The sequence below is a fragment of the Stegodyphus dumicola genome, chromosome 10, assembly GCF_044657685.1.
Source record: "Stegodyphus dumicola isolate Sdum_Otavi_A_Nest chromosome 10, ASM4465768v1".
Lineage (NCBI taxonomy): Eukaryota > Metazoa > Arthropoda > Arachnida > Araneae > Eresidae > Stegodyphus > Stegodyphus dumicola.
The window spans coordinates 57396856-57421875 of record NC_140777.1 but is presented as its reverse complement, the minus strand read 5'-3'; the positions used below and the strand labels follow the sequence as shown (position 1 = coordinate 57421875).

Here is a 25020-nt window from a genome sequence, read left to right as displayed (position 1 = left end):
ATGTACACTGCTAGGACAACGGCTTGAATTTGGCCAATGACAGTTCAGATGAGGGTCCCATTAGCTCCGCCCACATGAGTGACGTCATATTTCTGACGTTTGTTTACATTCTACTGTTCGGAGCGTACATTTAGTTTTTCGGAATAAAAGTGTATATATATGAGTATATATCTGTATATAACGATTTAATGTTTGTTTCGGAATATTAAGGATGATTCTACTGTTCCAATACAAAATTAGGTCTAGTCAGATTGAAGTTACTGATGGCTGGAAGATACATGTAAAGTGTAGTTTACAAATTATACTGCATATTGATAATCAGAAACTTTTAAGTGATAATGACTTAAATCATCTACTATATAAAATGTACCTGCGGGAATTCAACCAAGTGAAGTTAATGTTAAGTTAGTGAATCCAAGTGCTATTTTGTGTCAGTAATTAATGCAGTAAATATTTTGAATCAAAATGCCACCAGTAACTATTGCAATGAATTGACATAGTGTGTGTCAAGAAATCCTTAAAATACATTTCATATATATCTATCTGGATATTTACAACATTAATTGTGCTTTGATTAAGAAATCAATATGCTTTACAGGATTCAATATGCTTTCTTAGAAATAAACTTCATTTCATTATTAGAACGTAAAGAGTATAAAAGAAAATAAACTTCATTTCATTATTAGAAATAAACTTCATTTCATTATTAGAAGGTAAAGAGTATAAAAGATGAAAGAGTGTGTCCACTCTAATGAACATATTGGAATGTAATTTAGCTGTAAAACTACTGAAGTTAAATGATGAACATGTTATTTAATAAGAACTGAATATATTTAAGATATGCTACCAGCTCTGATATTTCAAGACTGTTGGATATGCTTATCTATGAAGATTAAATCACTATTAACTGACAAATTATGGTTCTGGTAAAGCATATATCATATTTGGAATCGTAGAAAGGAAGTTCATTATTTTTCTGAAATGTAAAGAAAATAATACTGAATAACTGTAAGTGCTTAGTGTTATAGACCTACTAAAATCTAATTTAGCTATAAAACTGCAAATGCTAAATGATGCTGAACAAAATTTAGCAAGAACTGAATTTAGTAAGATATGTTACCTGTAATGATATTTCAAGACACTCAAAAATGCCTAACAATGAGGTATTGTTACCTGTTCTAAGGTGTAATGCTAAATTGAATAAGTATACTTTTATTTCCAGGAAACATACCTTCAAGTGAATTGCTTGAATTAATCAAATTCAATTTTAAAAAAATCATTATTAACTGACATTATAGTTCTGGTAAAGCATATATAATATTTGGAATTTTCATTGTTCAGTATGCATTCTTAGAAAGGAAGTTCATTGTTTTGTTGAAATGTTAAGAAAATAATAGTGAATAACTGTAAGTGCTTAGTGTAATAGACCTACCGAAATTTAATTTAGTTATAAAACTGCAAATGCTAAATGATGTTGAACATAATTTAACAAGAACTGAATTTAGAAAGATATGTTACCAGTTATGCTATTTCAAGACTATCGAAAATGCCTAATAATGAGGTATCATTATGTGTTCTAAGGTGTAATGTTGAAATGAATCCAATAAGTATACTTTTATTTCCTGGAAACATACCTTCAAGTGAATTGTGTGAATGTGTGTTTATAGTTCTTTACATCTAGTTATATACAGTGATACTTACATAAGCCAAAACTGAATGGATTAAAAAAAAATTATCTTAAAGTTGTATTTCAAATTTTACATTTTGTCGTATTAAAGACTGATTACCTGGGTTTCCACTGATGGTTGAACTTAATAAAATATGTCTTGAACAGGCAAATTTTTTTTTTCTTTTGAGAAAAAGCATTTAATATTGATTTTCTTACATTAGTATGTATTTTTAACTGTGAAGTTTGTGCATTTAAAAATTGTAACGACATGCAGATTATTATATTTTCATTTATTTCCAATTTCATTAAAAGTATTTTACAATTCACTGCCTGATTTTATACATTATATGTATGAGTAATAAATAATTATTGTAAATATGCTATGTAACTTATATTGTGATCTTTATATTGAAACAACTTATATATGTATGAGTCATGCATCAACTCATGGCAATTGAAATCAAATTGTTAGTAAGAAATTAATGATAATAAGATGCATTGATGTATCTAATAAGATGTATTATTGATGACAGTACATAAAATTAATCAAAATATAAACTTGTAATATTGAAAAATTTCTCTCTTAAGTAAAATTATTGCCACTACATAATTTCAGCACAAACTAAATATTACAGTATATAAAAGAATACAGTAATATGCCTGTAAAATTAATGATACTTACAGATTAACACAACCACCTTAGCTCAATTTGGATTTAACACATGAAAATGTAAAAATTATTCATTGGGTGCAAGTTGATGGTTTTCACAACTTTTCTTAAATAGATACCCAAATTATTGATATTTATCATAAGTTGGCTAAGATTATCAAATTATGAAAAGAAAACATACTTTAGAATTTGAAATATAAATTTTAATTATTAAATAAGGAAATAAAGCACATTCATCTCCAAATCTTTCTGTAATTGGTTTGCCCTATTCTTTTCCCCAAGCAGTTTGTTTTTGCTTGAAAAAAAAAATTAAATAATTTCAGACTCGGCATCACACAAACTTCAGCAGCATCAGCTATCTACCAAATGCATTTCCTTTTTCTTTTAGAAATTTTGTATTCCTGTAGAGTTTCCACTGTAGTTTTTTCCATTGTTGATAAATTCCAAAGAGCATATTTTAAAATTAAAGCAAAAAATATCACAATTTGTTGAAACTTGAAATACAACACAAAGAATGTGTACAAAAATGGCGACATTGTGCTATTAAAGGATTGTTATGAGCATGGTTGCTAGAGTTTGGCACATTTTAAAAATTTGACGAGTTCTACTGAGGTGGTTGCAAGTAATAAATTAATTGCATTGTAATATGTGCATTTTTACTGTTAAAAATATAAAATTTTTGCTTACAATAAATATCTGAATATGCTAATTATTTATTTGCCCTCTTGTGTAATTTTGATAAATTAGACACTATTTATTTTACATTATGGTTTTTTCCTGTTATGTTTTTACCACCAATCCTCGAATTCCATATCACAGATTATGTTCTTACTGCATTAATATAAATATTAACAAGACATAGTGCACAATAAAAATTAAGCTTTATTTAGGAACTTCGCGCACACTGCCCGACAGCCTGCCTGTTTCGCTCTGCTCGCTACTCGTAAGAAATTTCTCCTCTAGGGTTGCCACATTTATCGGAGGGCGCAAGGCACGCTCCTTATCGCCATCACCACAGAGTCCCCCCCCCAGTTCCTTTAATGACTATTCAAAGGAACGACATAGGTTATGAAATTATCTCAGAGTATCCGTGCTGTCGGGTATTTTTTTTATGATTACAAAATTAGAATATAAAATTAGAAAAGATCAAAATGCAATTCAATATATAACAAGGTATTGACACATATAATAAACATGAAATAACAAGAAATATTAAGATATGAATTTAAAAAAAAATGTTTTAAATTGTTACGTAAGAAGCAAGTTTCTTAGGGAAGTGAACATGTCTTCCCGATCTGGTGACAGTTTGTGTCTTAGAGAGTTCGTTTGCAGATTTATTCTGCTGAACTGTCTTTAAGTCTTTATTTGTTTTCAGTTCAGGCAAATTAGAGTCCGAAAGCAAATAGGCTGGTTTCACACGGTCTATAGACACAGTAGATTTCAGACCGTTAACATCAATTGTGAAAGTTTTGTTCGTTCTAGAAAGGACTTTATGCGGACCTGTATATGGTTGGCACAGAGGTGGCTTTACTCGATCAACACGTAAGTATACATGCGTACACGACTTTAAGGTAGCACTTACGTAACATTTTTCTTGGCAATGTGCAGATGTTGCTATTGGATTCAATTGTTGCATTCTATGCCGAAGATTCGTGATAAATTGTATGTCATACGGAGATATCGTAGATGACGTTATCATATCACTAGGCAGCTTGAGAGTTGTGCCGTACACCAGTTCAGCACAAGATGACTGTAGATCTTCCTTTACGGCTGTCCGAATACCAAGCATAACAACTGGTAGTGTTTCAGTACAGTTATTGGTCTCATGAGCCTTGAGAGAAGATTTTAAATGTCGATGAAATCGTTCAACAATGCCGTTGGACATTGGATGATAAGCTGTTGTTGTGGTTTCTGTTCGTACCCAAAATGCGCGTGAATTCTGCAAAAAGTGCGGATCTCATTTGAGAACCTTGGTCTGTTGTTATGATCGATGGGCAGCCAAAACGAGATATCTAACAGTTGAAGATGGCTCTGCAAATGGTTTCCGTTTTTATATCCGGGATGGGAATGGCTTCAGGCCATCTGGAGAATCTATCTATGAGAGTTAAAAGGTACACATTGCCTTCTGATGGAGGTAACGGTCCGACGATATCCATATGGATTTCTGAAAAACGTGCATCAGGAAGAGAGAATTTGCCCAGTGGTGCTTTAGTATGCCTAGTAATTTTCGATGTTTGGCAAGATTCACAGGATTTCACCCAATTTTTGATATGACGTTTCATGTCGGGCCATACATAACGAGAACAAATAAGCTTCATAGTAGCTGCAATTCCTGGATGTGACAGATTATGCAGATGATTAAAGATGAGTCTGCGAAAGGAATTTGGAACAAATGGACGAGGAATGTCCGTTGATATGTCACAAAGAATATTACCATCAGAATATTGGCACGGTTTAAATTCCAGTTTCAAAGATGATGTGTTGTTTTTGAGAAGGTCTTGTACCTCCGGATCACGCCGTTGAGCTTCCGAAAATTTTTTAAAATCCAAAAATGGAGATTTTGTTATGGAATCAATTTCGATTCTTGAAAGAGCGTCAGCAACGACGTTTTTTGAACCTTGCACATGCCTAATATCAGTAGAGTACTGAGAAATAAAATCTAAATGGCGCAATTGTCGAGGTGAACATTTATGAGGGTTCTGCTTAAAAGCGTATATTAACGGTTTTTGATCCGTATAAATTATAAAATTTCTGCCCTCTAACAATGTGTCGGAGTTTCTTAATTGCAGAATAAATTGAAAATAATTCCCTATCGTACGCGGACCATTTCTGTTGACTTTTATTGAGTTTCATAGAGAAAAATGCTATAGGTTCCCATGTTTGTTGAGACAACTGCATAAGTGTGCCGCCTATTGCGACGTCTGAGGCATCTACCCAGATGCTTAGCTGGGCTCCGGGAATAGGGTGTCTCAAAAGGGTAGCCTGAGCAATGGCATTTTTGGCAGCAATAAAGGCTTGTTCAGCATTCTCGTTCCAATTTAATTGTGGGGATGAATCCTGAACACGAGAACGAGATTTCGTTTTATTAATATAGCCTTCTAACAATTTTATTAAAGGAGAAAGAATATGTGCTGCTTTAGGTATGAAACATCTGTAAAAGTTAAACATGCCTAAAAATCGGCGAAGCTGAGTGAGAGTGGTAGGTTGAGGAAAATCTAAAATACATTTGACTTTGTCAGGAAGAGGTTCAATTCCGTTTTCACTAAGGTGAAAACCTAAGAAATCAATAGACGTTTGACCAAAGGTGCATTTTGAAACATTTATGCAAAGTCCATATTCCTGAAGTTTGGAAAATAAAGCTTTCAAATGCTTGCAATGTTCCTCAGAATCTTTAGAGGCTATGAGCAAGTCATCGACGAAAGCGTAAACACCTTCTAAATCCCGCGTGACTTCATCTATAAAACGTTGAAAAGTCGCGGATGCATTCCATAAGCCGAATTGCATACGGGTACTTTCGAATAAACCGAATGGTGTGCATATGGCGGTTTTGGGGATGTCGGCTGGGTTAATTGGTATTTGATGGTATGCCTTAATCAGGTCAACATGACTAAAAATTTTAGTACCGTGCAATGCAGCAGTAAAATCGGCTAAGCATGGAATAGGATATTTGTCTTTTATTGTTTGAGCGTTCAATGCTCCATAATCTCCTACAGGTTTCCATTTCAGACTTCCTTTTTTGGAACCATGTGAAGTGGGGATGCATAATTGCTGCTCGAAGGTCTCAAATGCCCCGATTGCATCATAGTTTGAAATTCTTGTTTTGCTATTTTTAAGCGATCTGGAGCTAACTGACGAGGTTTTGCAACCACAGGTGGACCTTTAGTTATGATATAATGAATGGTGTTATGTTTAACAGGTTGGTTAGGATCTGGTAATCTAGTAACTGAAGGAAATTCTTTTAAAATTTTGTGATATGGTGTATCACTAAATACAGTTTTTACTGAATAAATGCTTGCATTTTTCACGCAACCAACGGTTTTAAAATGCGTTTTTAAATCTTTGAGACATTTGTTTCTGAGATCAGGCACCAATTCAAAGAAATAGAGAAAATCTGCTCCAAGAATGGGTGTACTAACATTTGCTATAAGAAAAGTCCATGTAAACTGTCGTCTTAATTTGAAATCCAAAGAAAGTGTTTTTTGACCATAAACATGAATAGTAGAAGAATTAGCAGCGAAAAGTGTTTGTTGGGACAAATTCCGTTTTTGAGAATTATTTGCTGGAAGTAAGGACACGTCAGAGCCGGTATCGACCAAGAATGAAAGGTTTGTTCTACGGTCACGAACGAACAGGCGACGTGAAACTTGAAGCAAAGAATAAGTCGCCTCTATTCTTTGCTGGTTTCGTTTTCCTGCCATGAACGAGGTTTTGTACATTTGTCATCTCTACACTTTTTCCCAAAACGTCTATGATACCAGCAAACAGAATAATCTCTCTTTTTGGAATTGCTTCTTTCCTTATTGCGATCTCCGCGATTTGGCGAGCGACGAGAAAGAGAAATGCGATCAATACGTTTGTTTAATTTTTCTATTTGTTTAAATAATTTATCCTCAAGAGACTGATCGACTGTGCGAGAAACGGCACAAGTCCCTGGGGTTGGATTTACTTCGAAAATTCTGTCGGCAATTTCTGCAGCTTTATCTACAGTTAAATTGGAAACCGCTGCCAAAATAGACTGAACAGTCGAAGGCAAACGTTGAAGGAATAATTCTAACATTAAGTTATCAGGAACATTTAAAGATTCTGCTCGATGTTTCATATTTCTAAGCAAATTGGAAGGTTTTAGAGAACCTAATTCTTCTCCAGATAATAACTGGCGAATTTCTTGCTGAGAAGATTCTCCTGAACGATTTATTAACTCAGTTTTGAACTTTGTATATGGATCAATAGGGTCTGGTTTCATAAGTAAATCCTGTACTAGTGATGCGATATCTGGAGGAAGATGAGAAACTACATAATTATATTTAGTAATGGATTCTGTGATAGGTTTGGGGGTGGCAAGAGCAAAGGTACTTTCACACATAATAAACCATAAAGATGGGTCTGATCGGTTATAAACCGGAATTCGGACGGCATGAACATCAGACATTGTGCAAGGTTTTTAAGCCAAAATAAAAGCAAAAATTTTAACTAAAGAAAATGAAATTAAATGATAAGTAGAAAACAGAATTATAAAATTATCTATAATTACTACTCATCTGTAATCCGGAGGACGAAAACCGATGTAATCCATTACTTCTGGTTTGGAGATCTTGAGTGATGGCTTGTAGTCAAAACCGAAAGTGCTTGAGAACTGTTCATATGATTTAACACAGTCCGGGTTACCATTATGGTTTTTTCCTGTTATGTTTTTACCACCAATCCTCGAATTCCATATCACAGATTATGTTCTTACTGCATTAATATAAATATTAACAAGACATAGTGCACAATAAAAATTAAGCTTTATTTAGGAACTTCGCGCACACTGCCCGACAGCCTGCCTGTTTCGCTCTGCTCGCTACTCGTAAGAAATTTCTCCTCTAGGGTTGCCACATTTATCGGAGGGCGCAAAGCGCGCTCCTTATCGCCATCACCACAACATCAGTAATCTTCAGACTAATTTTAAATTTAGTTTCAGTGTGAATTTCTTTTGTTCTCTGCTTTCTTATGTTTAAATTGATGTCATGTAAAGCAACATAAAAAATAAAACTATTAAAAAAATATATGAAAAGCAAACAAATGAACAGATATGAAAATTTATCAGTTCAGTTTCATAGATATTCCGTATAATAAAACCCCAAGTTAATTAATAGGTGAAACTAATGAAACGTACAACTGTCAGAAAAATACATAGAAACTTTATAGATGATATCTATATATTGGTTTCTAAGTTGAATTATCTTTATAATATGTAGTATGATGTTCGTACTCTCGCATATATGTAATACATGACAGTGAACCAAAATGGATTTGGAGGACTCTGAGAGATGTTGTGTAGTACAAGAAATCGGTTAGGCTAGAGGTCCTTCATCAAAAAATTATAGCAGAATGTGCAGCAGTCGCCTCAGACACATCGACTAAACATTGTTCAAATAGCTGCTCAGTATTGTGCTATAACTCTAGCTGTTAATGGCTACCGCTGTGACTGAGCAATCTAAGTAACTGTACAGGTACATATTCATAAATATTTTTATTAAACCTAGCATAGCCTCTGATATGTATGATTTAATTAAGTTCAATACTAAAGCACAAGAATTTTCTGCTAATCTTTGGAATATGGTAACAGGTAGTTTGGCGACATTTTGGTAAGGCGATAAATGTTACTAGCTAGAACTTTAGCAGTGTACATGGATAAAGTCAAGAATTTGCGCAATGCCATTTTTGTGCAATTCTGGGATGTTTTTTAAGTGAAAATAGGTCGACGTGTACATGGATACTGTGTATGTGCAATTCTTAAAAACGCGGCAAGCGATTCTGCACTTTCTCCCAATTTCACACCTAATCTGTCATGATTAAGCACTTTTGTTCCATAAAAGTTCTAGCATAAGCGTAATTCGGCTAGCAGATTGTTGGAAAAAAAATGTTGAGTTAAAAAAAAAAAAAAAAAAAAAAAAAAAAAAACTGCCTTTACTTCGTGAAAACAAAATGGCGTCCAAAAAAAAAAAAAAAAACTAGCAGGTTGCTGTAGCAGAGTTGGTCGCCAAATTTTCGCCAAGTTACCATAATCCAAATATTAACCGAATTTTCTTTTATTATTAAAGTGTGTGCATTTTTTGATAGGCCGTTTATAAATATAGATGAATTTTAGTTTAATAGGACCGAGGGCCAGACAACCAGCACCTGAGTGGTAAAGTTGCTGAATACTAGATATTTAGCCCAGGGTTCCAATTTTGCCAAATGCATGGGCGCTTTCATGGTTTTCCTCAAGTGTAATGTGTTTAAGAGCCAGTTTCCCTTTGAAAGTCTTCCATAAAAGCATCCCTCCTGTTAAGTAGATAGCACTCGAGTGCTTTGCATAATTAAATAAACCAAACCAAACCGAGGGCAAAAAAATCACTAAACCAAGGGCACTAAATCATGCTACTTGGCGGTCAAAGGGATAATAGTAAGAACATAAAACAGTATTAAAATTAACACACTGCATTTTTGTGGATGCCAATTGCCTCGTATTTAGCACACATTTGTAATTAGCATCTATGTTCCCCATAGCCTTTTTATTATTTGAGCAAAGGATCTTTTGTCAAATTTGTGACTATCATACATTTTTCTGTTAACTTTAATTTAAAACTGTGTAACCTCACGTTCCCTTAAGTCAAGGATGAATATTCCATAACATGTGAAGAAAACATATATTTATTTTCTCATATGTCGAATCTTTTTCAGTATTATACTCAAATATAAGACTTCATACTATATTTAAAGTTTATTATATACATCAATAAACCAGAGCTTGATCTTTCCATTAAAAAAAAAAAAAAAAAATCACATTACAGGAAATGAAATTTGAGATTAACACTACATTCAAATTTATATAATTTTAATTTCAGCTTCAATATTATTCATTTCCTAAATTAAATCTTAACCTGGACTATTTAGACATGTTATGTTCTACACTTCCTTCCCTACAAAAAAAGGGGCTCACCAACATCAAGCGGTTAAGTCGCTGAACACTGGTAGTTCGGTCTGAGGTTTGAATCCTGCAAACAGGCTAGCTGTATGGATGTTTTCATGGTTTTCCCCATGTGTAATGTGTATACAAGCCAGTTTCCCTTAGAAATTCCTCCATGAAGGCATCCCTCTGCTTAGGCAGATAGCCCTCAAGCTATAAATTGCTATAAATAACATAAACCAAATCAAACCTTGCAAAAAAGTTAGGAACAGATTATCATTTTAACACAGTGAACTTTTTCTTTGTCATCACTTCTGAAACTGACTACTTCTCCTCAATATACAAATTCTGGTACTGAACATCTTTTTGAAATGACAAGCTTTACACAAAATTAAAATCATGTAGAACTGCTGGTGGTCATCGTAGAGAGGGTTCACTGTATTTATTAAAGGTCAGAAATTTATTCAACTATTTCTAAAAATGTAAATTAATCAACAAAATCTGATATTAAGTACTTTGTAAGCATAATTAATAACAACTTCCAAGTTTGATTTAGTATATATGATTACAGTTTATTACACTAACGAATGTCATTTGCTTGACAGATATGAAGAATTTCTTTTGAGGAGCTGTTTTGCTTGGAGGGTTGGTTTAGTTTGTTTGATTATGGAAAGCATACAAGGTCTATGTGGGAGGGATGTCTTTGTGGAGGATTTTCTAAGGGAAAAACTCTCATATCCATGTTACACATGTGGAAAACCAGGTAAGTGGTCATGCAGCTAACCTATCCAACTGAAATCAAACTCAGATCGAACTATCAGCGTTCCAGTCACTTTACCACTCAGCTGCTGTTGGGCTGTGTGGGGAGGGCCATGAAGGTTAGGTTATTTCATTACGGCAAAGCCTCGAGGGCTAACTGCCTAAGGGGAGGGATGCCTTCGTGGAGGACTTTCTAACCGAAACTGGCTTGTATACACGTTACACATGGGGAAAACTACGAAAACGCCCATGCAGCCAGCCCGTTCACAGGATTCAAACCTCGGACCGAACAACCAATTTTCAGCGACTTTACCGCTCGCGCTGGTGGGCTCGAGGGCCATGAAGGAAAATAATTACATGCACTGAAAACTGAATTCTAAACTAAATGTATAAAGAAAGCAATGGAAATTCACTTATCAACACTAGTTCTTATTAAATTAAAATACTGCTTAAAATAAATTTATAAAGCTATTGAATGAAAATTTTCTGTTAACGTATTTCAGACATGTGTAAGGAGTAACAGATTAATTATTTCTAATATTATTAAGTAATTTTTGGTTAATCTTTGAATTATGGTAACTTGGCGATTTTTTGGTGACCAACCCTGCTACAGCAACCTGCTAGTTTTTGTTTGGACGCCATTTTGTTTTCACAAAGTAAAGGCATATTCTTTTTTTTTTTACTCAGCATTTTTTTCGAACAATCTGCTAGCCAAATTACGCTTATGCTAGAACTTTTATGGAACAAAAGTGCTTAATCATGATGAAGATTAGCTGCGAAATTGGGAGAAAGTGTAGAATCGCCCACTGCTTGCCGCGTTTTTAAAAATTGTACATACACGGTATCATCCATGTACACGAACTATTTTCACTTAAAAAAATCCCAGAATTGCGCACATTCTTGACTTTATCCATGCACACTGCTAAAGTCCTAGCTAGCAACCTTTATCGCCTTACAAAAATGTCGCCAAACTACCTGTTACCATATTCCAAAGATTAGCCTAATTTTCTTATAAAGGAATTAAAAAATAAAAACAAACAAAATCTTCTTTAGAGAAATTATTCTACTATTAAAAATCATATACTACTGGAATTAACATCCCACTTTATCCAAAATTAAATAAATGCATTTTTAATTGAGAAATCAAGTTGTGCAGAAATATTAAATATGAATACATTAATTAATCTTAATTATTTAAAAAAACTGAATGTGAAGATGGGAAAAATTAAGAGAAAAAAGCTTTGTAGGCTATTTGCTAGGAAATCTGACATTCTGAAAAATGAATACATGCATACACACACTCACTCATACTTATATGTATAAAACACACTATTGATAGATATAATTCACATATGATTAATTATATATTGAAAAATATATGTATGTGAGCATGCGTGTGTATACACACTCAGGCACATAGTGAGAAATTTTGTAATGTTTGAGACATAAATTTGTATTCCTTCTGGAACAGTAAGGAACGCACTTCCTCCCGCCGAATAACAGAATGTAAACCAAAGAATCTATAGTAATCCCCTAGAGATTCTTTGTGTAAACAACGTCAGAATGTGACATCACTCATGTGGGCGGAGTTAATGGTGATCCTTATCTGGATTGTCATTGGCCAAACTTAAGCTGTTGTCCTAGCAGTGTACATTTTGCTTATATGCTTCCCGGAGCTCAACACGCTCTCTCGACGATGCACTAACCGCGATTCACTACGAGACTCTTTCGGTGCACTCGACGACTCACTCGGCACTCGCTGTCCGGCTGTTAACTCGATCGACTCCGCAGAGATTGATTCACGAGACACCGACTCGATACTAACTATCTCGCACTTTTGACGAGGCACACTCACTGCCGACCAGCAGGGTTTATATAGCTTTCGGCTTGCGTTCGAGAACATTCTGGACTAAACCGGTAATTCTGGGCTAAATTCGTTCCAGAAGGTTCTCCATCCGTCCATGGCATGTCGCCAAATGAGCAATTTCTCGCCAAATGTGGCAATCCTGCCGTCCCTTGCCATTTTGTGGCAACTCTAAACCTGCGTTGCCGGGAAGCAATCTCACCGCGCCTGTACATTTCGTAACAATATGTATATGAATTATTACTTTATTACTTTGCAGCTTTAGCGCAAGTCACAGGCTTTTTGATTTACTTTTAATTACTGTATTTTGAATTTATATTCTAACTAATAGCAGCTTTTCGCTCTATTTTAGTAATAGCCTATTCTCTATGTATTATCTCCAAGAAGAATTCCAATTTTCTGGCCAATTTAGGCTAAATTTCTTAAATAGGAACTGCGCTTTACGACAACCCTTTTACTTCCATCACTTAATACTTGAATTTCCAGCCATTTGGTCTTAAAAGCTTGAAGTCAAGTTTGTTAACTTTAACTTACTAGTTTGATATCTAAAATTTGTAATTACTTACATGTTTTAAATGTTAATTTTGAGGCTGTATTATTTTTATCTTCTTATGAATTTGAATTAACTTTTTATGTTCTAATATGCTTACTTCTGTTTTTGAAATTGAAATGAGAGTGTAGGGGTCAAAGTAAGCATCTCGTTCAGATTAATAGTGTTCTTAATAGAAACTTTAATTTTAAGGTTATTTGCTATTTTGTTTAACAAGAATCTTGGCTTAAATGGACTAATGTCTTTATTTGGATTGAATATTAATTTCGACATATGGTTTGAATCTAGAAAATAATTTGATACTTACTTGGAAGTAAGCTGAAACATTCTCTTAATTTAGTTGTTGTTAATTGACGGTAGATTGGTTTATCCCCTTGATAAGTCGACTAATCTGCGATCAATAACTACTTTTTCAATATTTAGAATTTTCTTTTGGTTTTGGTGTTTTTGAGATTTAAGATTTTTCTTAGCAAATTTTAAACAAGAAGTTGAAATTACTATTTAAAATACTATTTTGAATTCTGACTAAAATTTTTTTTATTCATGGTTTTAAATTGAATTTTGTTCCTTGGAGATGGTATATGGAAAGTTTTCTTATTATAAATCGATATGAATTATATATAGAGAGAGATATAGATAGATAGATATGCCAATAAGTAAACTTCTGTGTCATGCGTAACGGTTATTTCAATAAAACTGCGTAATGTATTATTAAAGAGGTTGTAATTACAGGAATTTTCTGAAATACGAGAATGTTAACAAACAATGTGGTTCTTTAAATGGCAAAAGTTTAGCAGGGTGGTTTACCATAACTTCGGTTGAAGAGCAAATTTTTGCTTGCTTAATTTGTTTTAAAATGATTTCAAAAAAGGGACTTTTACTATAAAATGAATAATAAAATTCAAATTTTTAATTATATTAAAATAATACCCCTTAAAAATAGTATCTTAAAAATAGTTGATTTATTTTGAAATCTCAAAATAATTCCTTTTTATTATGAATTTTACATTATATTGTGTTTAATTTTAATATTATGCTTCATTTCATTATTGTATACTATTTTATAATTATATTTTATCTTAATTATGAATGTTTTTAGTTATTGATTTCAATTTAACTAAGTACCATATGTCATTAATGAATTTATTATTTTAGTATATTTTAGTAATTCTAGAAAATGCTTTTGATTTACAAAAGCTTTTCTCTTTTAAAATTAAAGATAGCCAGATGTTTAAAATAAGTAAGCAAAATAGATATAATAGAGACATGTAAAGAAAATATGTCTTGATGGCGAACTGGATCAAAGGCAAAATGGCATGACAGAGAAGTGATACCGCGGAGGTGAATAATGCCATTACCAATGTGGACGTGCATAACCAGAATGATCACTTCTAGTACTTTCGGAAACGAAAAATTTACCCGTCATAAATTTCGTTCCAGAAGAAATAAGGCATGTGACTAGTGGCTTTTAATTCCTTAAAAGTCTCACCTTCCGTCCAAGGGTTTCTTTCCCAGGCATGCATTCAGAAGATAGAATCAAATTTTAAGGCTTATTTATTTTTAAAATAAAAATTTCGGGATTAAAAGAGTTCTTTCCTGAAACCGTAGCTTATTGACATAAAAGAAGTACCGGAGCACTCTTATTTAGGGCTCCAGTGCAAATATTGTCTACGAATATTTTTGTTCGACGTTACCTATAGAGTAATTTAGAATTTTTTCGACGCCAGGAAATTGAAGAAATCTGCAATGCACTCTCCGGTATTCAAACTCCGGACCACCTGATTACGTGCCTCCAGGGACACCACAAAGGCATGCGGAAAGGACGGAAGAAATGCCTTATAAAGCTAGAATAAGCAAGAAGGAAGTTTATAACTATTTACATACAAACGCATGCTTTTCTTATTTCTGCGTCGAAGAAAAACTTCATAAGTAAGAGAAAGAGATTAAATTGTTACTATTGATCCTAAAGTTTTGTCCCAGTTGATAAATTTTCTCTGAAAACTTCTTAAGTTTTCATAATTTATTTATTTTTGGTTTAAACTGAAGTAAATTCTTTAATAATTAAGCAAACACATCAGATTTATTTGAAATAAAAATCAATCTGAAAATTTAATGTTTGCCTGTCAATATATTTGAATTACAAAGTGTAACCAATGAAGTGTCTGGTGTGCAAATATAGAAAAATAACACTTCTCTGACTCCTATGGAACCAATATTTTATTCCATACGATGTTATAGATTCTTATTCATAAGATTTATTTACATTTTACATGCACGTAGCATCGCGTGACAAAAACTCGGAGTTTGTTTACTTCGTTCTTCGCGGAGACTAGAAGGTGTTGCCATTCCGCTTTAACTAAATTTAATTAGAAATGTAACGGAACTGAAGCGACACTACACACCCCTTCCTAGTGGCAGCGATTATGGAAGATAATCTTTAAAGTGACTGGGGAACTTCACATGTCTGCCGGTTCTAGTAGTCTTGGTTTTATGATGAGGTTCTGAATTTTCTTCAGTGTTCTTGAGTGCAGGTGTTTCCCCAAGTTCCGCTTTCTTGGAATGGGAGTTTTGAAAAGGAATATCAGAATCTTGCACTAGGAAACATGGCTTTAGTCTGTCTATTGAAACTCTTTTAACTTTTCCTTGGATTTCAATATCGAAGTACTTATCCTTTCTTGCTCTTACAGGATACGGTCCAAGATAGACAGGCTGTAGCGACGAATTATTAATGTTGTTGTATAGGAATACGTGAGAACAGTTGGAAAGATGTTTAGAAACAAAGACTGTTCTATTTCCATGGGTGGTGGTAGAACTTGGCTTCATAGCTCTTATTATTTTCTGAAGGTTTTGAGAAAATTCAGACTGTTTCATATGAGGTACTGTTGAAAAGAGTTCACCAGGTAATGCTAAAGAAGTTCCGTATACAAGTTCTGCGGATGAGCAACCTAAGTCTTCCTTGATGGCAGATCTTATGCCTAATAGAACGAAAGGCAATGCTTCCAGCCATGATTTTGATTCGAGTAGATGACATTTGAGACTTGCTTTTAAAGTTCGGTGTTGTCTTTCGATCAGGCCATTTGCCTGTGGATGGTACGCAGTTGTAGTGTTTGTATGAAAACCAAGATATTTTCCTAAAGCTTGAAAAAGTTGGCTATCAAATTGCCGACCTTGGTCAGATGTTATGCGATTCGGAATTCCAAAGCGTGAAAACCAAGTATAAATCAAAGCTTTAGCAATAGATTCTGCTGATTGATCTTCTAACGGTACCGCTTCGATCCATCGTGTATAACGATCGATGATGGTTAGAAGGTATTTGAATCCTTTGCAAGGAGGTAGCGGACCCACCAGATCTATGTTTAAATGCTGGAATCTGTGTGGAGGTACTTTGAATTCTCCCAAAGATGAATGTGTATGTCTGTGAACTTTAGATCTTTGGCAAGATAAACATGCTCTAGTCCATAGTTGGCAGTCTTTATTCATATTGGGCCATATGAAACGTCGTGTTATCAATTTTATCGTGGATCTTATTCCAGGATGAGATAAATTATGGATTGAAGAAAATATTTTCTGCCGAAACTTTGCAGGGATGTATGGTCGATTATAATTTGTAGAAGTATCACAGTAAATTTTCTTGTCGCTGTCCGGTATAGGGATCTGTAGGATTTTTAAGTTTGGGTTGTTTTTAAGTATCTCCAAGTCGTCATCTTCTTGACAGTCTACTATAGTTTGTAAGTCTATTGCAGATAGTACAGAAATGGTGTCTATGCGAGAGAGAGCATCAGCGACGGTATTTTCATGCCCTTGTATGAATCGGATATCGGTTGAGAACTGGCCAATATATGACAGTTGTCTAGCTTGTCGTGGCAAAGCTTTTTCCAAATTTTGTTGGAAGGCAAATGTTAGTGGTTTGTGATCCGTGTATATTGCAAAAGTTCGCCCTTCTAAGATGTATTTGAAATGTTTTACTGCTGTATAGATGGCTAAGAGTTCTCTGTCGTAGGCACTATATTTTTGTTGTGCTGATGTCAAATTTCGGGAAAAGAAACTTAAAGGTTGTTTTTCATTATTCACAATCTGATGTAAAACGGCTCCAATGGCAGTATCGGAAGCATCAGTTGTTAGCGATATTTCAGCCTTTTCGGATGGGTGAGTTAAGTTTGTGGCATGAATAAGTGCATCTTTTAAGATCTGGAAGGCGTTTCTTGTTTCTGCCGTCCAGGTTATTTCTTTTCTGCAGTTCTTTTTAATACCACTGAGCAATGTTGTTAAAGGTTGTTGCAGTTTTGCACAATTTGGTATGAATCTGTGATAAAAATTCACCATACCTAAAAATCGTCTTAAACTAGTAAATGACTTTGGTTCTGGGAAATTTTTGATGGCATCAACTTTCGTTGAGAGAGGTTTAAGTCCTTCAGCTGACACTTCGTATCCCAGGAATGCAAGTTTTGCTTGACCAAATTTACACTTTGCCGCATTAATACACAGGCCATATTCGTTTAGTCTCTCAAGGACTGCTCGTAGATGTTTTTGGTGAGTTTCTTCAGCTGGGGAGGCTATTAGAATGTCATCCAAATAGCAAAACACGAATTCTAGTCCATTCAACACACTGTTCATGAAACGTTGGAACGTTTGGGCCGCATTTCGTAGGCCGAACGTCATGAATGGGAACTCGAATAAGCCAAAGGGAGTGAGAATGGCCGTTTTCGGTATATCTTCTTCGCGAACAGGAATTTGTTGGTACGCTCTAATGAGGTCTATGGATGAGAAAACTCTTTTTCCAGCTAAAATGGAACTGCAATCTGTTAAAAATGGTAGAGGGTATCTATCAGGAATCGTGACGTTGTTTAACGCTCGATAGTCTCCACAAGGTCTCCAATCACCTGATTTCTTCATAGCGAGATGTAGTGGGCTCGACCAGTTACTTTTGGATGGTCTGCATAAACCCATTTGGAGCATAAATTCAAACTCCTTTTTAGCCGCTTTAAGTTTCTCAGCTGATAGTGTCCTGGCTTTAGCGAAAACTGGTGGACCTCTGGTTTCGATACAATGTTCGATGTTATGATTTTTAACTTTATTATTAACTACATTGAGTTTTAACAAATCCGGAAAATCGTTAATGATACGTTTATATGGATCATTTACGGCATTTAAAATCGGAATATTATTATTGTTATTTTGAAAACAAGGAGTTCCATTGGTTGTTAAGAATGTAGTACCATCAATCAACTTGCGATTTTTAGAATCTACCAAAAGGTTAAAATTTGCAAGAAAATCCATGCCTATTATCGGTTTGTTTACGTCCGCAATTACAAAAGGCCATGTGAATGATCGTCTGAGTCCAAGATCAAGGTTGTGTAATTTTTGGCCATATGTTTTAATTTTCGTACCATTTGCAGCAAAGAGTTCTAATTTTGAGATGTTTTTTTTATCTGCAGGCAAGGGAGGAATGACAGAAATTTCTGCCCCAGTATCTATTAAAAATTGGGTAGCCGATTCTTTGTTGCTGATGAAAAGACGACTCAGCTGCACCCCTTGTCCCTCCGTCGTCAATGAGAGACGGGGAGCTGGTTTTCCGGACTATTTGTCTGCGATGTTGATGAGTAGTTGCAGGGTTGTTTACACTTAAATGACTTATCATCGAATTTTTTATGATAGTAACAAATATCACTAGATCTGTTACCACTGTAACTCCTATCTCTTGATTTGGATCGGTTACGACAATAGGGACGACTATGACGTTGCTTGTTTAAAGCAGAAACTTGTAAGCTAAGTTCACTAACCTGTTTTTGTAAACTTTCAATCACTTCCGTTTTTACCGTTATGGATGATGCAACAGCTATTTGGGGAGTAACAGGGTTTAATTCCCAAATCTTATCGGCCATTGCAGCCACTTTTGACAAATCTTCACTACTAACAGATATAATGCTACGCATATTAACGGGTAAACGTTGTAGCCACAATGTTTTTAGGAAAGTATCTGTTACTTTATCGCCAGCCAAATTACGCATCTCACACAGTAATTGAGATGGCTTTTTGTCACCCAGTTCTAACTCACTCTGTAATTTTTGGGTTTTTTGAGTCTCTGAATCAGCATATAATGAAATTAGTCTATTTTTAATTGCCTCATATTTATTATCTTGTGGTGGACTTAGCAGAATATCAGATACCTGTGACAAAATATCGGGTTCAATGGAACTTATAACATAATCATATTTTGTTTGATCTACACTAATTTTTGCATTTCTAAATTGTGCTTCTAGTTGAATAAACCATATTTTAGGATCTGGCTTCCAAAAAGGAGGAACTTTAACGCTTACCTTGGCGACAGATGCAGTTGTTGCTTTAATTTCGGTTTCGTCTTCGTCAGCCATTGTAGAATTCGATCACGCCGGGATACACCAGTGAAGTGTCTGGTGTGCAAATATAGAAAAATAACACTTCTCTGACTCCTATGGAACCAATATTTTATTCCATACGATGTTATAGATTCTTATTCATAAGATTTATTTACATTTTACATGCACGTAGCATCGCGTGACAAAAACTCGGAGTTTGTTTACTTCGTTCTTCGCGGAGACTAGAAGGTGTTGCCATCAGAGAAGTGTTATTTTTCTATATTTGCACACCAGACACTTCAACCAACAAAAATATCCTGCAGGCATCAAACTTGGCATTTCAGGTAGAAAATAACAATAAATTTTCTTTCCCTATTATTATTATTATTATAAATGTATATTTTCATAAATGTTTTACTAAGCGAAAGTAAAAATTTATTTTAAAAGTTTTAGTTTGTTAATTTTTTTTCCTTTGTTAAAAAAGTAAAAAAATTCTGGTCCGGCAGGTGATTTTTACTTCCTTGTACGAAGTAAAAAGGAAGTATTGTAATCGAGAAAAATTTCAGGCAGCATATTTCAACGAAAATATCCCATTTTGACCTCCTTCAAATGCAATTTAACGATGCACTTCCGTGATATCTGTACGTAAGGACAGAATAAAACACTCTTTTCCTGAAAAAAAATTTTAAAACTGCTTTAAAATGAATTCTGAAGAGAATTTTTCGTGGCGTCTGTACGAACTTATGTACGTACGTGCGTGCGTACGTACGTACGCATGTACGTATCTCGCATAACTCAAAAACGAGTAGCCTCAGAACGTTGAAATTTTGTATATAGGACTGCTATAACATGTAGATGTGCACCTCTTATTTTGGTTGCAATCGGCCGCACCAAACGTATATAAATATATTTATATATATATCCACTCTGTTTCCCGGCTCAGTGATCTCAGTTTCTTTACTCTTATATATGTTTGTAAATTGTACATCTTTCGTATAAATAATCATCCCTACTTATAATTGAGACAATTAAAAGACAGAAGCCGAATTTTTTTTTTGTGATTTCAAACATAATTATAGTTCTAAAAGTTGGTATATTAGAAGCTCAATTAATTGGCCATTTTATACAGATAGAATGCTTACAGAACTAATTAAAATTTCGTGTTACTCTAATCAGCAAATTCAAAGGGGTGTACTCCAACTGCGTTAATGAAAATCCTCCCGGGTCGAGCTATAGTCCAACTACGCCAATCAAACTTTCTTCCCCCTGCTGCCTACAGGGTTACAATTTAACTTTTCGAAGCCAATTGTAGCCAAGAGGAGAAAAAAATAAATAGAAATAAATAGAATTACATATCACAAGAACAAAAAATATCTAACAAGCAGGCTAATTACTTGAATAACAGTAATAAATGCGAGAGCTAACAAAGAAAATAAAAGGTGTTGGTAAACATACATATTAGCATTACAAACATCTTTCATTTGTTATAATAATATCATCGATTAAATAATTATAAAACATACAAGTTATATTTTTAATAAATTACATCAATAATAGTCAGGATGTCTGAACTAGACTGGAAAATTTAATAGAGTTCACTAGCGTGCAAAAAATTATTCCATATCAAAGTGTGTTAAAATGTGCTAAAAATATTTTTTGTTAATTAAAGTAATCATGTAAATGTTTGCAGAAATTAAATTTAGTTAAATTTAAAAAAAAAAAGCTTAGCATGAAATCTATTATAACAACATTAGGAACTACTCTGATATGCGCCCTCAAGGCGTCAAATTTCTCGCCAAATATTTTTGGCGAGAAGCTCCACGCTGCCATATTGCTATCTAAATGTTTTGTCTACATTTCGAACTTTAAGCCTAAAATGTCTCCAAAAACACGGTTTTTGCGAATGCAAAACCCCCGTTTTGAGCATACAATTTAAGTTAAAAATCCGAAACAAAAACAAAAAATTTAGATAGCAAAACCGTGAAGTTTCTAACCAAAATTATTTGACAAGAGTCCATGTACACAGCGATATGTTTTAACTTAAAAAAACATCTACGAATGGCACAATCTAGGCAACGAACGAATTTACGAACTACGCACACCTCGCTTTAATAAATTAACATAATAAATTTCAAAGAATATCATGTACACTGCATCCTGTTTAAACTTAAAAAAACATCTACGAATTGCACAATTTAGGCAACAAACGAATTTACGAACTACGCACACCTCACTTTAATAAATTAACATAACAACAATAAATTTCAAAGAATACCATGTACACAGCGTTCTGTTTCAACTTTAAAAAACATCTACGAATTGCGCAATTTAGACGGTACGCACTAATCAACAAAATAACTAAAATAAATTTCAAACAATTAAAAAAAACAACAATAACGACAGAAATTCATACTAAAAAAACAATGAACATAACATTCTACAAAATAAGAACAAGAATAAAATAAAATGCACTTACCATTAATGCTTTTTCGAGCAGCAGAAATACCAATTTCATACCGCTTTTAACATGCCGCCGCGTAATCACTATCGTATTTGTATGACAGCCAGACACACTATCCAGAAAATTCATACTATGGTTCACAAATAAATAAAATAACAAATAATCACAAATCCTTACTTCTATCACGCGCAGCCACTAAAAATAATCTCCCATACCTTCTTTTCCACACCTCCAAATACCCATTGCCCCTCAACAGGATGGCCACGACGACAACTTTCACCATTAAATCTTCCCCCCCTAGCTTCTCAGACACAAAGCATGACGGGAACCAACGAACTCCAGCGAAAGATTTTTCAACGTCAACAGGGTTGTCATACAACACGCAATCGCGCCAAAAACCAGCGCAGAACACATATCGCCACATTTGGTGAAATTAGGGCGTATATCAGAGTTGTACCCAACATTACTATGCATTTGGAACACTGACATATAAATTGTAAATAAATTAAAATTATTATGCTAAGAAGTTTTTTCTAAAATTTATCGGGTCCACCAGCGGCCGAGCGGTAAAGTCGCTGAACACTGGTAGTTCTGTCCGAGGTTCGAATCCCGCGAACGGGCTGGCTGCATGGGCGTTTTCGTGGTTTTCCCCATGTGTAACGTGTATACGAGCCAGTTTCCCTTAGAAAGTCCTCCACGAAGGCATCCCTCCCCTCAGGCAGATAGCCCTCGAGGCTTTGCAGTAATCACACACACTCTAAAATTTATCTAGAAGAAAGGAATTAGATAAACAATACTGCGAATTAATATAATCAATCAGGCCTCTCAATAAATAAAAGTTTATTTTTTTAACCAAAAATTAAAAATTGGGATGCAGAAGTTTGAGTAATATACTTGGAAATATCTGAACATATAATTAATTATAAATGTGAGTGAGTGAGTGCACCGCTATGATGGCTTCCGACCACGGACAGGAACCAAACGGAATTATATACCATCACGGCGGGAAAGACTCCAGAGTAACAAGGTTGAATATTATAAACTAATAATAGTTTTTACATATTGTTAACTGCAAGGCACTAAGCGTTATTCTGGTTATCTGCTTTAAGGTCTGAACTTTTGAAACATTATAATATTATCCACGGTTGTTTCTGCTTAGGCAGTGTTCTGAGATTTTCTCTATTTTATCAAGGGCTATTCTGTTTTTGAGTGTGTTAGTCGTCCACATTGCCCAGGCACAGTCCGCTGGTTTCTTCAAGTGCCAGGTTCTTGTATGTACACAATGGAAGTAATAATGGTCCGTGTCGCCTTCCTCTCCGCATTCGCAGAAAGGAGTATCCCTAAGTCTGAATCTGTTCAGGTATACTGGGAATGGTCCATGACCTGTCAAGAACTGTGTTAGGCTAGCACAGTGGGTCTTTATTTCCATGTTAATTTTTGGTAGTAAGCGAAATGTCCTTCGTCCTACCTCTGCCTCTGTCCATCTACTATGCCAATTTTGTAGAAGACTTGTCAAAGTTGTTCGCTTAATATGAGACCAAGGAAGTTTAGTTGGTCTTTCTAATATATCCATACAGTTGGCTGCCTGCTTGGCCAGTAGGTCAGCGGCTTCATTGCCTTGAATCCCTGTGTGAGCGGGAACCCATTTTAAAGTGGGTCTTTGCGAAATAGGCATTGTCAGAAGCTGTTTCTGAATTCTGTATACCAATGGACTCCGGCTGTTTTGACTTGCGATAGCCGTCAGACTTGATGCCGAATCACTGAGTATGGAGAATTTCTCCTGTTGACATGTGTTCGCATATCTAATTGCAGCACTGATAGCTAGAAGCTCTGCTTGGTATACCGAGTTATTCAAGCCTAATTTCCTTTTCCACTCGAATGTTACAACTCCATTTTCTAGTCTACAGAAGGCGCTGCCCGTGCCGTTCTCAGTTTTGGAGCCATCTGTGAAAAGGTTATTACTGTACCTCTGAATTGGTTGGTCGTTTATACTGATACCGTCAGAGAGATTAAAAGCTGCTGGATGAAAGTTATTGCAGTTGTTTTGCTCCTCGTAGTCCGAGTGGTGATAACTATGACCCCAGAGTGTTGAAGTTTGACCCAGCCTGGTAACCCTTACGATAGCTGCCTCCCTTTCTACTATCAAATCTAAGGGAGGAATTCCTGCTAGTTGTTGTAGGGCTAGTGCTGACGTGGTACGGTAGGCCCTGCATACTTGAAGTAGCTGCTGTCTCTGAATAGAGAGCAGGGATCTTTTCATATGAGAGGTAAGTTCACCACCCCAGATTGCTGCTCCATAAGTTATTACTCTTTCTGTAATGGTTCTATGCCAAATTTTTAGTAGCTTAGATGAGATACCCCATTTATGTGAAGTCATGCGTCTCATGTTGTTGCTTAGGATGCTAATTCGAGTCTTAAGATTCCTGACATGTGGCATCCAAGAAAGTCTGTTGTCGAGTAATAGCCCAAGATATTTCAATTGGGGGAAACATTTTACCGGTATCCCATGGAGTTTAATGCTTGGGTTGCGTCTTAGCTGCCTGCTGCGTCCTATGAGCAAAGCTTTAGTTTTCTCTGCCGAAATCTGAAGCTTATGTGCTCTGGCCCATTGGGAGAACAGATCAAGACAGTATTGAGATCTCATTTCGAGGTTACTCCTTCCTGCCACAACTAGCATAAAATCGTCCGCGTAGGCTATGATTCAAGCGTATTCTACGCTCTCAAACTGACGAAATGCCGAGTTTGCTACTATATTCCACAGTGTTGGTCCAAGGCATGACCCCTGTGGGCATCCTCTAAAGACATTTTTGACATAAATGCCGCTGTCTGATGTTACTTGTACACTTCGATCTTGAAGGTACGAGCGAAGGACGGTAATAATGGCTGTTGGGCACGCCATGTTGTGCAGCAAATTTATTACGTCTGGCCACCAAAGGGAGTCAAAGGCTCCCTTGATGTCAATGGCTATTGCCAGTGAGTGCAAATTGTTATCCTTGTTCTGTTTGATAGTGGCCATTAAAATTAATAACAAGCTAATTAACAGTTACATTAAGCGTAATTT

General features: G+C 35.1%; 1 protein-coding gene across 2 annotated transcripts in view; it reads right to left on the bottom strand.

Annotated features, from left to right (window-relative positions):
• The window catches only part of LOC146994971 (uncharacterized), a 49160-nt gene that overhangs the window by 18627 nt on the left and 5513 nt on the right, over positions 1 to 25020 (bottom strand). Inside the window, exon 1 of one of the 2 annotated variants that reach the window (XM_085824951.1) lies at positions 21975 to 22028. The exons of the other annotated variant lie outside the window; for it this stretch is intronic. Coding sequence (XP_085681077.1) covers positions 21975 to 22013 — 39 coding nt within the window. The 5' untranslated portion in view covers positions 22014 to 22028. Of the gene's footprint in view, positions 1 to 21974; positions 22029 to 25020 lie in introns of those variants that run through there. 2 annotated transcript variants of the gene reach the window in all.